The 15,848-nt window shown below is 42.8% G+C and overlaps 1 protein-coding gene across 2 annotated transcripts; it reads left to right on the top strand.

Annotated features, from left to right (window-relative positions):
* The first annotated feature begins 2,126 nt into the window (after nucleotides 1-2,126).
* Nucleotides 2,127-15,848, top strand: LOX (lysyl oxidase). 2 transcript variants are annotated; one of them, XM_042788020.1, is made up of 7 exons: nucleotides 2,380-3,223; nucleotides 3,702-3,810; nucleotides 5,081-5,218; nucleotides 7,493-7,649; nucleotides 10,161-10,256; nucleotides 10,396-10,511; nucleotides 12,069-15,848. In XM_042788020.1, the coding sequence occupies exons 1-7, from the start codon at nucleotides 2,461-2,463 to the stop codon at nucleotides 12,073-12,075; spliced, it is 1,386 nt and encodes a 461-aa protein (XP_042643954.1). In that variant the 5' UTR covers nucleotides 2,380-2,460; the 3' UTR covers nucleotides 12,076-15,848. The 2 variants fall into 2 exon arrangements, with proteins under 2 accessions (XP_042643955.1, XP_042643954.1); XM_042788021.1 differs by lacking the exon at nucleotides 12,069-15,848 and having other exon boundaries at nucleotides 2,127-3,223; nucleotides 10,396-10,515.

Here is a 15,848-nt window from a genome sequence, read left to right as displayed (position 1 = left end):
AGAGTTAGAGGAAGATTAGAAAGACAGAAACCTAATTCCTTCAGTGTTGTATTTTCCCTATCTTCAACCTTTCCATTTTACTCAATCTTAGTCACTGATTGTTCCAGGCAAACCCTTAAATGGAGAATCATATTTTCAAAGCCACAATGAGAAGGATCAGAGGGGATGAGCAGCCTGCAAATAGGATGAATAAGAGAACCGAAACCCAACCACATCTGTAGCAGGCTGCCCAGACTGGCACTGACTGGAGCACCAGGGCACAACCCGCTTGTGGAAAGACACCAGTTGCTGGTTCTGGTTGGGGGCCCAGTCTGGCAGATGCTCCTCACCAGCCGGGTGCTGGCTAGTGGTGGTAATAAACATCCACTTTGCTGTTGGGGGTATTCCCAAGTGAGAAGACTTTGCTCTCTGACGCATACCTGCCCTGTGCTCCTCAGTGTTCTCCGAAGTGGGAATTTTTACACTTAACTGCCGTTTTCCCACTGTTTTTAACCCTCCAGGTTGCTTGGGTGACTGGGGGGTGTGTGTGAACCGTGATTAGGTGAGTGCGCTGGGCTGCACACCTGACTGCAGCACAGGTCTCCCGAGATCAAGAGCAGATCAAGCAAGCCTGGCTTGGCGAGCAGCCGGTACTGGACACTGGCCGCAGCCCCTGACCCACCTCTCCACAGGGGTAACTGACACCCAGGATGGCACCACTGCTTTCAGGGGCTGTAATGAGCTACTTTAAAGCTAAGTACCGCTACTACTAATTAGATAGGAATGTAAATCAGCATTCACAGTCCAAACACAGGACTGTGTTTTGCGGGATTTCGATTATTGTGAACCATTTGAAGTAATATGCAATTAAAATAAACTACAATGCAAAAAAATGACAGGAGAACTGTATCAAGAACATTAAAGTGCGGTGACAATATCTGCTTGGCCAGTAACATGTGGACCGTTAACCTGACCTGGGGAAGGTGGCAGCGATGGGAAGGTGCTTTGCATCTACCTCAGTAAGGTAAAACCTTCCAACCTGGGCTGCTCGTCTTTGACGGGAACCACTTAAGAAATATCCTCACTACCAAACTTTCGGTGAAGGATAACTTTTATGTATTCTCCTCCATTCCTTTGCAAGGATTCATAAGCAAACAGACCTTGGAAAAATACACCCAAAAGCAGTTTTGGCTGAAATCCATGGACTTTAATTCGTTTGCCTCGCTGGGTGATTGGACTTATCAAAACACAGCGTTAATGAACTCTTGTAAAAGCAGGATGGGAGGGAGAGGCTTTCGGCCACAGCCTGCTCTTCTTCTCCAGCACGGTTTTGGGGAGACGCTGTGGGAACCTGGTTTATTTGTTCTGGTAATGGGGCTAAACCTCTCCCATGTGAAATTTCACTTTTCAATGAAAACTTACTCCGGGAGGAGCACCGCTAGTATGTTTCTCGTGTGACTCATACGCAAAAAACGCGAAAGTCAATAGTCAAGAGTTTATTTGATGGAGGTTTTCTCCTAATTAAGAGGTCATTAAGGGGATCCGACTGTTACTCAGCGCTGAGACGAAGGTCCCCAGCAGCTGCTCCAGCCCGGGAGATGTGCCGGCCAGCACATTTTCCAGAAACATGTTTCCTCTCTCGCTAGCGGCCCCTTCCCCCTCCCCGCCACCCCGTTTCTAGTCTCTCCAGCGCTGATGAGCTAATAGCATTTTTCCTTTGCATACTTTGGCGCTGCCCCACGGCATACTCTGGCAGCCTACGTGTGTCTGAGCGCGCCCGCCCGCCGCAGGCTCGGCTCGGCTCGGGGCGCGGGGGGAGGCAGGCAGGCAGGGAGGATGAGGAGGGAGGGAGGGAGGGAGGGAGGGAGGATGGGGAGCCCCCGGCCCTCGCCGCCCCGTGGCCCCCCCCGCGCGGGGCGGGGGGCGGTGGCGGCGGGCGGGGGGCGGCCGTGGGGGGAACTGTCAGGGCCGCACGTTTCCAGCCGCATTACGTGAACAAATGGCGGGGGCGCAGCCAGCCCAGCCAGCGGGGCTTGTGTAACTTTGCGAGCGTGCCAGCAAGTTTAAAGTCCCTGCTCTCTCCTCCTCCTCCTCCTCCTTCCCTCGCTCCAGACACCAGCGCGGGCCGGAGGACGATGAGAGGCTGATTGTTCGCTCCGGCTCCCATTCGCATCCCCTCGCCTATAAATACCGGGGAGAAGAAAAGCCGCTCCCGCCGCCTCTCCCGAGCCGGGTTTCCTTCCCGACGGCCTGACCTGCCCGATGGCACCGCCCGGGTGCCGCCGCGCCTGAGACCCCGCTGCCCGCCCGACCCTTTCGGAGGCGCAGCCCGCACCCCCGCCCCGGCCTCCCCCCCGCCCCACACACCCCCCCCTCCTCCCCCCCGCCCCATCCCCGGCGGGAAGGCGCCCCTCGCTCTCCGATCGCCCCCCCGGTTTCGCCCGTTTCTCTCCCCCGCCGCCGCCCAGGGAAGAGGAGAAGATGCGTTTCGCGCCGCCGGGGCTCCTGCTCGCCCAGCTCCACGCGTGCGTCTTCTGGAGCTGCCTCTGGCCCGCCGGTTGCCAGCCGCCGCCGCCGCGCCGCGACTCCCCGCCGCCCCCCGCCGCCTGGAGGCAGCGGATCCAGTGGGAGAACAACGGGCAGGTGTACAGCCTGCTCAGCCTCGGCTCCCAGTACCAGCCCCCCCGGCGCAGGCAGGCGGCGGAGGCGGCGGGCAGCCCCATCCTGCTGCTGCGGAACAACGGCACGCTGCCGCGGAGAGCCGCCGCCCGAGCCGCCGCCGCCGCCGCCGCCGCCTCCGCGCAGCCCCAGCCCGCGGCCGCGCAGCCCCAGCCCGCCGCCGGCAGCCGGGGGGGCCCCGGCGCACGGCACTGGTTCCAGGCCGGCTACCGGACGCCCTCCGGGGGTCGCGCCGCCGCCGGGCCGCGGACCCAAGGGGCCGCCACCCCCGCGGCCGCCGGGGCGGCCAGGAGCGCCTCGGCGGGGGCGTCGCGGCCCGCAGCCCCCAGCGGCCCCGCCGGTGGCACCGGGACCGACGGCAACGGGAGCAGCACCGGGGCCGGCGGCCTGCCGCCCCTCAGCAGCTTCCGACCCGGGCGGGAAGACGTTATGGTAGGGGACGACCCCTACAACCCCTACAAGTACACGGACGATAACCCCTATTACAACTACTACGACACCTACGAGAGGCCCCGCCAGGGCAGCAGGTACAGACCCGGCTACGGCACCGGCTACTTCCAGTATGGTAAGACCCCTCCTTTACTTTCCTTTCTTTAATTTCCCGTCCCGTCCCTCCCGCCGGCCCCGGCCCCGCCGCGCACGCCGGTGCCAGCGCGGCGCGTCCCGGCGGGGTGCGGTGCGGAGTCGGGGGGTCCTGCCTGCCCCTCGCTTGGGGCAAAACCTGGCCGGGCAGGCGCTTGCACGGCTCCCGGCCCGCGGGGAGCGCGGTGGGCGGGAGTCCCCCCGGGTGTGGGGGGGGAACGAGCTGAGGGGGGGGGGGGGGGGAACGGCGGGAAGCCCCCCGAGGGGGTGCGGGCGTCGTGCTTGGGATGCGGGCTTCGAGAGGAGCTCCAGGGCCTGAGCAAAAGGGCGAGCGAGCTTAATGCGGGGGCAGGGGTCCGTAGCAAAACGACCGCTCCTAAGGACTGGGGTGGAAGCCAAGTGTCTGCAGACGTGTCCTGGGTTGATCTTGCTGTTAATGTGGTTGGTTTGATGAACTGCAGGTCTCCCTGACTTAGTCCCGGATCCCTATTACATCCAGGCGTCCACGTACGTCCAGAGGATGTCCATGTATAACTTGAGATGTGCTGCCGAGGAGAACTGCCTGGCGAGGTAGGCATCGCCCCGGCTTTTGCCAGTTTGCTGGGGGTTCTCGTGCTTCTGTGCCCACCACGGAGTACCTGAGGGCGGCAGTGAAAGAAAAGTGAGGCTGGAGGGCCCGAGGAAGCACAGCCCGGTTTGTAACCTTCTTCTAAGCCTGTGGCAGATGGCAGTGTGTGTACCTAAGAAAACAATACCGTCCTATTAGAGAGACAAGCTACAGATGCTTTGAAGAACCTACATTTTGTGAGAAGTTACATTGCACATTTCTGTTACCAGGCTCACTTGCACGTATCCGAATTGTGCAAAATGGAGGCACCTAAAAAACCCACTTGAATCTGGTGATTTTCATCTCCCTTCTCTAATCCAACCAGATCATATTCTTACTCCACTTAAAAAAATCCCCTATTCTTAATCAGCACAAGTTACTATTAAAATTATAACATGCTAATTGTTTCTGGGCCTATGCCTTGTAGTGTCTCTTAAGACTAAAATCTCCCTGAAAAGTGTTTCAAAGTCTTTTAATGGGTTGAAACAACAGCTTTGCGATGAAGTTAGATCCTGGCCAGTTGGCAAAGGGGGATTTTTCCTGTTTTGTTTGGAAATAAATCAACATGGCTGTTTTTAACCATTCTAACTTGTTTGATACCTTATCATGCAAAACAGATTTATTTATTTACCAACATCATTAATTGATGTCAGACTGTTTCCAGGGTCATGCTCTTTTTTCACTTGCTGGAAAAAGAAAACATGGCATAAGAAACAGTATTTTTTTATTCTAACTTTACAGTGAAGACTAATTTAAATGTTCTTACTGGCTATCAACCTATTAAAATATTTCAGTATTTAAAAAGCTGTAGATAATATGTGAAATAGGAAATTACATCATGTATTTATTAATTTTTTTGTTACAACAGAAACAAACATATGTTGTGTGATCTTAGGTACACAGTGAGTTATTTTGGTTAACAGCAACTAATGAAATTGTATTTTTGGTACCAGTGTAATTTTACAGCTAAGTGGTGATCTGCTTCAGAGATGGAGGCAGAGTCAGTGGTTGAACTCCTGTTTGTATTATAAGAAGCAGATCTGAATCTTACTCAGGTTGTGGTCTGACCCCAGGCACTTCTGAGCACACCATGAGGAATTCTTGTGTATCTCCAATGCCTCAGCTTTAAGGGAGCTGAAAAGATCTGTACTATCAATTACTTCTGAGACAATATAAAGTGTCTGTTAAAGTGTTTCTTGCATATACTCACAGTTCTTTTTTGCATTATTACAGTTCAGCTTATCGAGCAGATGTTAGAGACTATGACAATCGGGTGCTCCTGAGATTCCCCCAAAGAGTGAAAAATCAAGGCACGTCAGATTTTCTGCCCAGCAGACCCCGTTATTCATGGGAGTGGCACAGCTGTCACCAGTGAGTGAAGTGCTCAGTATGGTACCTTCTAATTATCTTTTCCGCAAGCAAATTGCCACTTTTAAGGTGACATTTTCTGAAACTGCAGTGCAGCAGGGGGAAGGCAGGGGGAAACTTTAGCCTTCTACTCTCTGATTAATTTTGTGATAGTGGTAACTTCTCTTTATATAGCCCTGTGAAATGGATATGAAGCTTATCTATAACACTCTTACAAGTATAAATTCATTATAAGCACAAGTTTTAAATCAGTTTTGACAGTGGCACCTTCTCCCTTTAAGTATATTTTACATAGGTTATAGTCCAATTACATTGAAGTGGAACCAGTAGATAGAAGTCCCAATTATGTTAAAATAACTGTGGAAATGCTAACTTGCACATTTACTATAGTGTTCCCTATAATACATCATTGTAAACATTGACACATACTTCTTAAGCTGGATTTCATGGGTTAGTTCTTGACAGGGAAAGGTCTGATCAATATGGAAAAGTGAAGATACTGAGTTGACTGAACCCATTATCAATATCCTTACCCTATCATGATACTTTCACATAACAGTATTGCTCTAGAAATAGCAAAAATGCTGGAAACATGGTAAGGCAAATGTAGTAGAACATTTTCAACATTTTGGGAGCAGGTAACACTGCAAACTTGCACCTTTTCACGTTCAGCAGTCGGTTTGCAGGTTTGTTCCAATTTTTGCTATTTTATAGCAGGACCAATTGTAAAATAGTAGAAACCTTAGCTTACTTCCTCCTTACTTAAAATACAATTCTGCTATCATGGGTACAGAAGTGATAACTTAATATTATTCTATTAAAAAACCAACACATAATGTGGGCTTGATTTAAAGGCCCATGGAGTCAATGGAATATTTCTCTCTAGCTTCAGAGGCTTTAAGGTTTGAATGAAAAATTAGTATCATTACAACAAATTCTTTCAAAAAAAGACTGATACCACTAGTCTATAAATCTTTTAAGGATCAAAAAGCTAAAACTGAATCAAACCAAGCAAAAAAAGCCTCCGTAAATGTTTTAGTTAACCCCCATCCCTGCAACAACCACCAACACCAAAAAATGAAAAACAACCAACCCTGGTGCTCACAAAGTTGATAAATGGATGAAATGGATAGAGAGCAGTTGAAATCTTCCATTTGTAGAAAAGCAGTTTCTTACTCTGCCACGATAGCCCAGCTATTGGTATCCAGATGCAAAATGTCTCTGATGTTGATTCTGTTCTTGGACAGAAAATACATTGAATACAAAAAAGAAGCATTTCTCGTGATAATTTCCATGACAGTGAAACAAGATCATTTGGAAATGAACTATAACTGCCCAGCAGTTTGGCTAGCTATCAGTTAGTCATCATCCTCTGTGGACTGGTTTTAGTGTTCTTGACATGCATGCTTGGGAGACTTGTGTGCTCCTCTTTGTTTTAACAGTACATTCGAATTCTGTTTAATTACAGCTTTTTCATATACCTCTTGAGCTGAAAGCATTCATAAGTAATGGCAGCCAAATGCTGCACAGACCAAGTGCAGGTAGATAGTACTAGTTTTCCACGTGCTTGGAAAAAGTGAAATCACAAGAATAATAGGAGTTCAAGTCCACAGTAAGAGCTAGAACTCACTTTGTGTGAGAGCAAGAAAAATACACGACTGTGTCCAGATCAAAACATACTCGCTTTTGAAAGAGAGACTACATTAAGTATAGACTACAAAAATTTTTGACATCGGACAAGACCTGAATTGACATTACACAGAAGCTGATTTCTTTATGCAGATTTTGTTTTCACTAACCTTATGAATGTGTTACACTGACTGAGGGCAATGGAAATGTGAAAATAAATTGTTGTGTTTTTGCTAGTAAGTAGCAAACTTCCCTGGCATTTATAGTATGTAAGGTAAGCATTCCTAGCAAAACTCTGGCTAAAGGCAGTTGTAAGATCTACAACTCAAATATGAACTACTTAATATTTGTTATTGGAAAAGGGCTGAAGCAGGAAATTTTGGAAAAACAGTGCTAATGTGGAGTCTTTCCCTTAACAAATTAAAATCCGTTATTTGTTTGTAGAAGATGGCATTTTTATAGTCATTGAAAATGAGAATAATGAAAGTAAAATGTAATTGAAGTAATAGGAGAGTATACTAACACACAAGTTCTGCGTAAAAAAAGTGAAATTTGTCCAGATCTAACAAAAGGTAGATCAAATAGGAAGATGTCAAAACTATTGACCAGATCTGATCCATCTTTAATAATGTATTTATGGTTTTACAGACATTATCACAGCATGGATGAATTCAGCCACTATGACTTGTTGGATGCAAGCTCACACAGAAAAGTTGCTGAAGGACACAAAGCAAGTTTCTGTCTTGAAGATACCTCCTGTGATTATGGATATTACAGACGATATGCATGTACAGCACATACACAGGTAAGGGTTGGTTCAGAGACAACCAAGTTTCTTTTGCCCCTCTAATTTATCTTTGGATATTTTTTCTACTGATCATCTGATGCCCTGAATTATCTGACGCCTTAACTAGCTCTGAAATTCTCCATCATAGAGGCCAGGATAGCAATTTGAAGACTTAGAATTTACCCAGGTGCTGCTAAATAGGGAGGTCTCATTAACACTCATTAGCTAGCATCATTGATAACTGAACTGTATTAAAACACACCACAAGTTCTTGTGGTTATAGGACTGGTTAAGCGAGCTAAAGGGAACTCAAGGCAGAATCAGTGATGTCCTTGGCTGGTCCCAGAGTTGACAGCTAGTATTTTCTCCCTTGCAGAGCATGAGTCTGCAAGGTCCTGAATTCCCTTGATACTTTTAGCTACCGGCTGGCAGTCCAACACAGAAAACTTAAACCATTGTTTATGCATGTACAGAAGGCTGTTAGTGGCAGCTATATGAACATTATGATGGGTCATATACAAATGCAAAGCAAGGTGTTAGGGATTATTAAGGGTAGAGATAAAAAATAGAGCATACCTTTATGTTATGATACAAATCCATGATAGACTCCTACCTTGAATATTGCATGGACTGGTCACCACCTCTCAAAACTGCTACAGAAAAGCTTAAAAAAACGCACCAGCCAATCCCAGGAGAATAAGGATGATCAGCAGTGTCTTATGGCTACCACACTAAGAGATTTCATAGACTTCCATTTGGAAAACCAGAAATAATACCGAATCTTGAGTGGTCCTGGATGAAGAGAGGGAATTACTGATATTCACAGTTTCTCACACTACAAGAATTTAAGGTATGCAAAAGAAGTGTCAGACAAAAGCTTTAAAACAGAGAGGAGTGCTCTTTTGACACAAGAATAAATTATTAAATTCCTTGCCACAGGATGTTGCAGAGATCAAAAATATCTACATGCGTTCAAAAAAAAAATCAGACAAAATAATGGAAGCTATTAAACACAAAAATCTGATGGTGCCCCATGTCTTAAATACAGTTAAATGCCTGGTGCTGGTGGAAGGACTTTGCCTGTGTAAAGGACATTACACATCCCATTTTTTACGTTCTTTTTTCCTCAAGCATCTGTTGCTGACCACTGTGAGAGACATGACACTGAGTTTGATGGATCTGTGGTTTAACTCAATGTGGCCATACTTACACATAAACTTGTATCCCTTATTCTGCAGTTTTTAATCTAGAAGGTAGTTATTTTATCACAGAGAAATGACAGCTATGCTCCACTGGCTGACGTGTCCCCATTTGAATTCTAACTATAATGAATGATCTGCAATACATAAAGGCTTTGAAGAGGTTTTATAAATATCTTTTCTCCTTGTGTAGACGATGACATCTAACTAAGCAACATGCGTATTTTACAGCTGGAGTATTTGTGTCACTAGAATCATGGCTGTGTCAGCGTTTCCACTGGGAGCCCATATTTCAGGGGTTTGTAATTGGATTGTAAAACTTTCCTCCAGCCTTAGACTTGGCACATACACGCAAGAGTCTGAGCTGATCACCAGCTGGGTCAAGAGGGAATTCCTGCAAGACTTGGGTTTTGTGCACTCTGCATGTTGCCAGAACAGATGAGCTTTGCTTAGAGCAATCTGTATCCGCCAGAGTTAAAGACACCAGATTTGAACCACTGATACATTCATATATGGAGATTCTTACTAATGTTCCTAAGAGCAAAAAAGTTTTCAGAAAAGATTGATCTGAGGAAAGGCTACATTTTTCAGTTATTTCAGATTCTTGTGTCACTATTTGCCTGAAGAGATACCATTTTCGTGCAAATCTCAACGTGAAAATGGCCCTGGACTCTACTATTCAAAGGTGGCACTTTGGCAGAGTATGTCTATTGGAGACTTTTACAATTCAGTTGGACAGGGTGCTGGGCCATGTTGTCTAGACCGTGCTTTTGCCAGAAAGGTTGGACCAGATGATTCCTGAGGTCCCTTCCAACGTGGTATTCTATGATTCTATGACTATAGCAAAAAGTAGCATAATTCCTAAGGGTAGAGACTGGTTCCAACATGGTGTTCAAGTTTGTACTCAAGGACCTCAGAAGTGATTTACTTGAGATTTACAGACACTTATGTCCAGTCTTTGGTCAGTTTTGATTTTATTCTCACGTTTTGTAAAGAACAGTGAATAATAGCATCGATAATATTTACATAAAAGAAGTACTGTAATAACTGCTAATAAAATACAGATAAAATACAGATAGCTCACAGATGAACTATCAATAGTACAGGTGTTTGTAGTAATACAGTGCTGCCCGTAAAAGTGATATGTTAGCCATACGTGTTCTAGTTTAGATAGTCAAATAAAATGCTAAGAAAAATAAGCCTCGTTTCCTGAGGTAATTTTCGTAGTCAAACATGATGGTAAAGTGAACTTCAGTCCGAGTGACACTGACGTCTAGAATGTTACTATTCCTAATGTTTTTTTGACATCCATCTTAACTTAATTTTTAAGGGACTGAGCCCTGGCTGCTATGACACTTACAATGCTGATATAGACTGCCAGTGGATTGATATTACAGATGTAAAACCTGGAAATTACATTCTGAAGGTAAGGGTGTTGGGAGTGGGGAGGTTTGGACTATTTTTTGTTGTTTTTTAAAGAAGCAAATCATATACATATATCCTTTTGAATGTAATTTATCAACTCAAACCTGGAAGTAGACAATACTCTGCTTTTTCTCCTTAAGGTGAGTGTAAACCCCAGCTATTTGGTGCCTGAATCTGATTACTCCAACAATATAGTACGCTGCGATATACGCTATACAGGCCACCATGCATATGCATCTGGCTGTACAATTTCACCGTAAGTACATTCCTTTGTCTTTGCAACTGTTTTATATTCATAGTACTGAAGTTAACAAACAGATTTATAAAGCTTAGAGATTTACTTTATATTGAAAAAATAACTCACACCATTAATTCTGGTGATACCAGTTTCTTCAGTATGTTGTTTCTTGGGTTTCAGGATGTAAAAGTCAGATGGTACTTTTCAAAAGTCTTCTTTGACAAGTATGGTGGGAACAGTTGCTTTGCTGTTGATAACCGCATAGCTTTCAAATCCTGATCTCTGGTAATTAAACTATTTCTGTAAGGCTAGCATGGATTTTTAAAAATTACTTAGTCTTGAAGAACGGTCATAAGTGATAATTTTTCTCTTGCAATTTGTCATCTGGATATATAGCACTTTCAAATTGCTGCTACTGTCTGGGCGGTTAGGTAACTACCTCTGGCTCATACCTTCTTTGTATTTGCACTGAAACCTTTCTGTGCTCATTCAGTACCCATTTATAGCATCCACACAGAACTGCTGAGCAGTTAGAGAGCTCTTAAGACATTCTGCAAAGTCCCACACATGTATGTTAGTTACTTTGCTGCTGCTGCTGACATAGCAGCCATCCTCCCTGAAACGGTCCGTCCAGACACACTCCATTTACAGTTCAGTTCTTTAAAAGTTTAAACAATGCCACAATTATGCTTTTTTTTTTTTTTGGATCCCTCCAAGAAGGCAAATTCATTTAACTGATGTTCTCATGGTAGATCTAGTGTAGCTTAGTATCTGTGAAACACACACACAAAAAGCAATCAGTCTTCTGTAACACAGAGGTAAGCAGTTCTCAGGATAATATATTAGTTGCCTATACAAAATATTTATTAAATGGTTTAATTTGAATTGTATAAGGAGTATTAACATTGTATAGAGGTTCATGTGAGATCAATTCCAGAGCAGTAAATGAAAAGTAAAAATAAATGACCAGTACAGTCTGCTGTAACAGCACCAGTGAAACAAACATACTGAATTAACATGACTATTGCTTAATTAGCCTTTAAAATATTAATTCCTTACTTTTGTATTAGGAAACCAGTAGTCAGATGAGGCTAAAATGAGAAACATTTTTTCACACCAGTGTGGAAATCTGTATTTATAATCACACTTTGGTCATGAACATGACAAGTTAAATGGCTTCAGCAAAATCCACCATTTGTTCTCACTGTGTGGTGGTCAGACTTGTGGGAGACCGAGGAAAAAGAACAACAGGCATCCTGCAGGTCATGAGCGATTATTTTTGGCGGACCTGTGGCAGGAGCTTTTAAAGCATTTCTCTGTAACAGGACTGACTAATTGGTACTTCTGGGAACAGTTTCTGCTCACATTCATGTGGAATTCATACTTCACGCCTTTAGTCTCCCCATCTTACCTCTGCAAATGTTACCACTAAATGTATTCATGCAGGGTGAGGAAACAAAATCTCTGTTATTGGTTGTTGACCTGTGCCTTCAAGCTGACAGAAGTGTATTTAGCAGATACTTTTTCATATCTGCTTGGTCATCTGCATAACATTATTTTATTTTCTTTTGACAGATACTGAGAAAGATGCAGGAACATGAATGAGACGGTGCCAAATGTTTTGAACTGAAGTATCATTATATAAACTTCAATAGGATGTAAACACTATAGAAACAAAACTACAGAACATACACACATACACCCACACACCTTATGTGATTTTGAAGCACTTCAGCTGCTCCTCAACCAAATCTGTAACTGGATTTTAAGCTTTTAAATTGGCATTACTTTTACTATTAATGAAATGTGTGGAACTGGTGATTCATGCACAGATACTTTAAATTTTGAAAAACTAACTCATTCATAAAAACATGAGCATTTCCTAACTTCTGAAATTTGGAGGTTAGGTGATAACATATTTGAAAAGATAGCAAAAATTTATGTTAAATGAATTAAATAAAATGCAGTAGAGAGTACTAATGTCAGCTATCTCAGAAATTAACAGAATGAAAAACAGATTAAGAGTAATGCTACAGTACCATTAAAGTAAATCTTGTTAGGACACGTTGATATGAATGAGAAAAGTATGTTCAGTTTTCAAGGAATATTAACATATAGCAGAGAAATACATATATATACATATATATCAGTTATACCCCTGCAAGAAAAGTTATGTTTACATTTTTAATACATTAGAAGTTTTTCCATTTTATTAAGTAAAAAACAGATGGGGTTTTGAAAAAAACCTTTCATCTGTGGAATGAATTAAAGAACTTATCCACCTTTCTATGTTCAAGAGATGTTTCAAGGTGGGGCTTTTAAAAGACTTCTGCAAACTTGATGTGGATAAAAATAAATACCTGTCAAGAAAAGGGCTCTTGGAGATGATGAAGAGTCCCTGATGTAGTCATCTGTGAAAAACATCCAACTTGAACAGGTTAACCATCAAAACAATACAGGCAATTAACTCAGGTGGCACCACAAACAGAAGTAGGTCAAAATCTCTTAACAAAGTATTTTTATCATGAAAAAGCCTGCTACCTGCTTTCCCCTTAAGTACTGTATTTGACTTTTAAAATGTGTATCTCAGTATTCAAACAATGAATTTGAAAATATACTATATATAGAGGGAGAACAAAATTCAGTGTATTTAACATCCTGCTTTAGGCTGTTCAGGAACCAAATACAACATTGTTAAGGGGAAAAACTTCCAGCCCAAATTCAAGTTTTTGCTGAACTGCTTAACTGGTGCTGGGTACACCACTCCTCCTCCCATCCCCAAATTACTTTGCTTTTGCAGTGCACCCTGCTGTAAGCTACAGTAGCTGTGATTTTGTTTTTAAACTGTGAAATAACATATCACAAGGGGATCTGGCGTTTTTTTTTTTCAGATTTCTGATCATGTAAAATGAAGGATCTACTTTTGAAACAGAGGGACCTAGAAATATTGATTAGGATTGGTTAAGTTTAATCAGCATTTCAAAACGCCTAATGAAACAGAAAGCTCAACATTTTTTTTTTTGTTTTTATTGAAAGATACGTGTGCTATTGAGTATAGTTAAAAAAGGAAAAATCTGAGGGGTGTGGAGAGGTTTTATTATCACTGTTGACAATACTTCAGGCAGTGTTTGGAAGTATTCTATGCAATAGAACCCTATGGATATAATTTGGAAGTTTAATGAATTATTGTAATATCCATTAAGGATCAGCTTGTTCTTTACTACATATATTTAAGCTTATTTTGTGATTATAAAGTGTTTCCTTCTACCTTAATCATAACTTCAGTACAAATTTGCACAAGTAGTATCTATACCTAAAAGAATCTAAGAACCACCAACCCAGGGATTACTACCCAACATTGGGAGTGGGTGCAGAATGAATACCATTTATACCTGCAGGTCCCTTTTTGCTTGCTGAGATCCATTTTAGCAATCAGTCACCAGTATGGGCAATGAACAGAAGCAAATTTGGAAACTAGATGTATTAGAAAGCCATTTATTACCTACGTCTGCAAAAATGAGGGTCTGTTTAAAGTCTAGGCTTCTGAAATCTCGGCCCAAAGAGTTTTTCAGATGTTAAGGGATGCAAGTGCATTCACCTTTCTATAGACTTAGGTCAAAATTGGGGTGAAAGTCCTGGCAGCAGCTTGGGCAATGGACACAAAAGCTACTGTAATGGAAGCTAGGCTGTGGGCACAGGCTGCTTCCTGGCAAGAGGTTGTGTGCTCGTACCTCATCGTGCCTGATGCTGAATGTGGGATCCGAGAGCACTAACTGGACACAGAGCAGCCACAGAAATTGAGTTTATCCCTCGGCTTACGAGGCAGTAACCTGCTCACATGCCTATACCCAAACTACTTGCAGAACTCCACTGAAGTCCGCAAGGAGCCGGAGGACCTTGAGCATCTGTGTAGGTGGAACAAGTTGTAATACTGGACTTAGTCCTTTCAGTGGGAATGGCCTGGTTCGGAAAGGTGTTGAACGCCATAACTGAATATTGGGGATATTGTAGCTACAAAAATGTAGCTTTTTTTTCCGTAGCAAAATATTGTATTTGTTTTGAAATGTGTGTTAAGAAACATGACAGTGATGTACAATAGCACAAAAATTGCCTAAGATAACATGAACAGTCTATTTAGAAAAACAAGGGATTTTAGGATTAAAAAAAATGAAGGAATGTGACTTTAACTTCCCCTGATTAACTACAGTAAATCACAACGCAGTAGAAGAGTTTATTATATAGCGTGTGTAGAAGTAGTTCTAAATAGGGAAGCACCAACCAGTAATTTCAGTATCTTGGCTCTGCAGTTTTGACCCAGACACCTTAACTTACTTTTTTCATACTGGAATATATTTATGGGATTACGTTCATTTTCGTTGAAAAACATTTATAAAAACTGTTTTGATAAACCCTTATTTTATACAGCAGATTATATGTTGGAATCCTTTTAACCAGATATTTGGCTTATTCCCATCATCTTTGAAAGGCATCTTGCCATTGGTCTCAGTGGGAGCAAAATCAGATTTAAATTTTCGGAGAATTCTAGTACGAATTTGCTGTCTTGCACTCAGATTTCCTTTGAAAAGCCAAACAGTAAAAACGTGTGTGAAGCAATTACCTCCCACATTTCAGATCTTTAGATAAAAATTGCACATAAGGAACATATTGTATGTTAGGCTCATTACAGGAGGGGTTTGTTATATATTTTTTTTAATCCTGAAATACATTTGATATTTGCATATTTCTAGACAAAAGTGTAACAAAAATGACAGATTGGTCACCAATGGAACCAACATATTGTGTAGATGTTTTTGTGTTAGTAAAGGTCTACTCATTTTCTCTCTGCTCCAAAGTTTACTATGCAGTGTCGAATGAGTGCAAACACTCAATGTACCTTCCTATAGTCCTTCATGCATTGTTTGCAGTGTACTCATTCAAAACCAGCAGGGTGAATTTCATGAGACATTGAAAGGTGGTTTATCCTGTGTCTCACATTTATGCCAATAAGGCATTTTCATTTTCTCCAAATCCTAAAAGGTGCTGAAAGATTTTAACTTGAATTAAAACCAAAGAGTATGTTATTGGGAGGTTTTTATTATGCAACTAAATGCTACAGATACAGTGAAATGCCACTTGTTTTTGCAACTTCTTTGAAGGTTTTCCATTATTTCCTTCACTTTTCTTCCAAGAGTCTTAATTTCAGTAACTTTGCATCTTTATCTGAAGAGCTCTAATTTATAATATGCAGGCACTAGCTTTGTATTCTTCATTGCACTTTCATATTCTTGTGTTACATGCCCGTATTATGGTTGCAAGTTTATGTGAAAATGACTTGAATAAAATGTTTCAAGCGTT

Source organism: Tyto alba, unplaced genomic scaffold (assembly GCF_018691265.1).
Source record: "Tyto alba isolate M040663 unplaced genomic scaffold, T.alba_DEE_v4.0 Super-Scaffold_13, whole genome shotgun sequence".
NCBI classification, from domain to species: domain Eukaryota; kingdom Metazoa; phylum Chordata; class Aves; order Strigiformes; family Tytonidae; genus Tyto; species Tyto alba.
The sequence above is the reverse complement of the archived record's forward strand: the minus strand, read 5'-3'. Positions and strand labels throughout refer to the sequence as shown.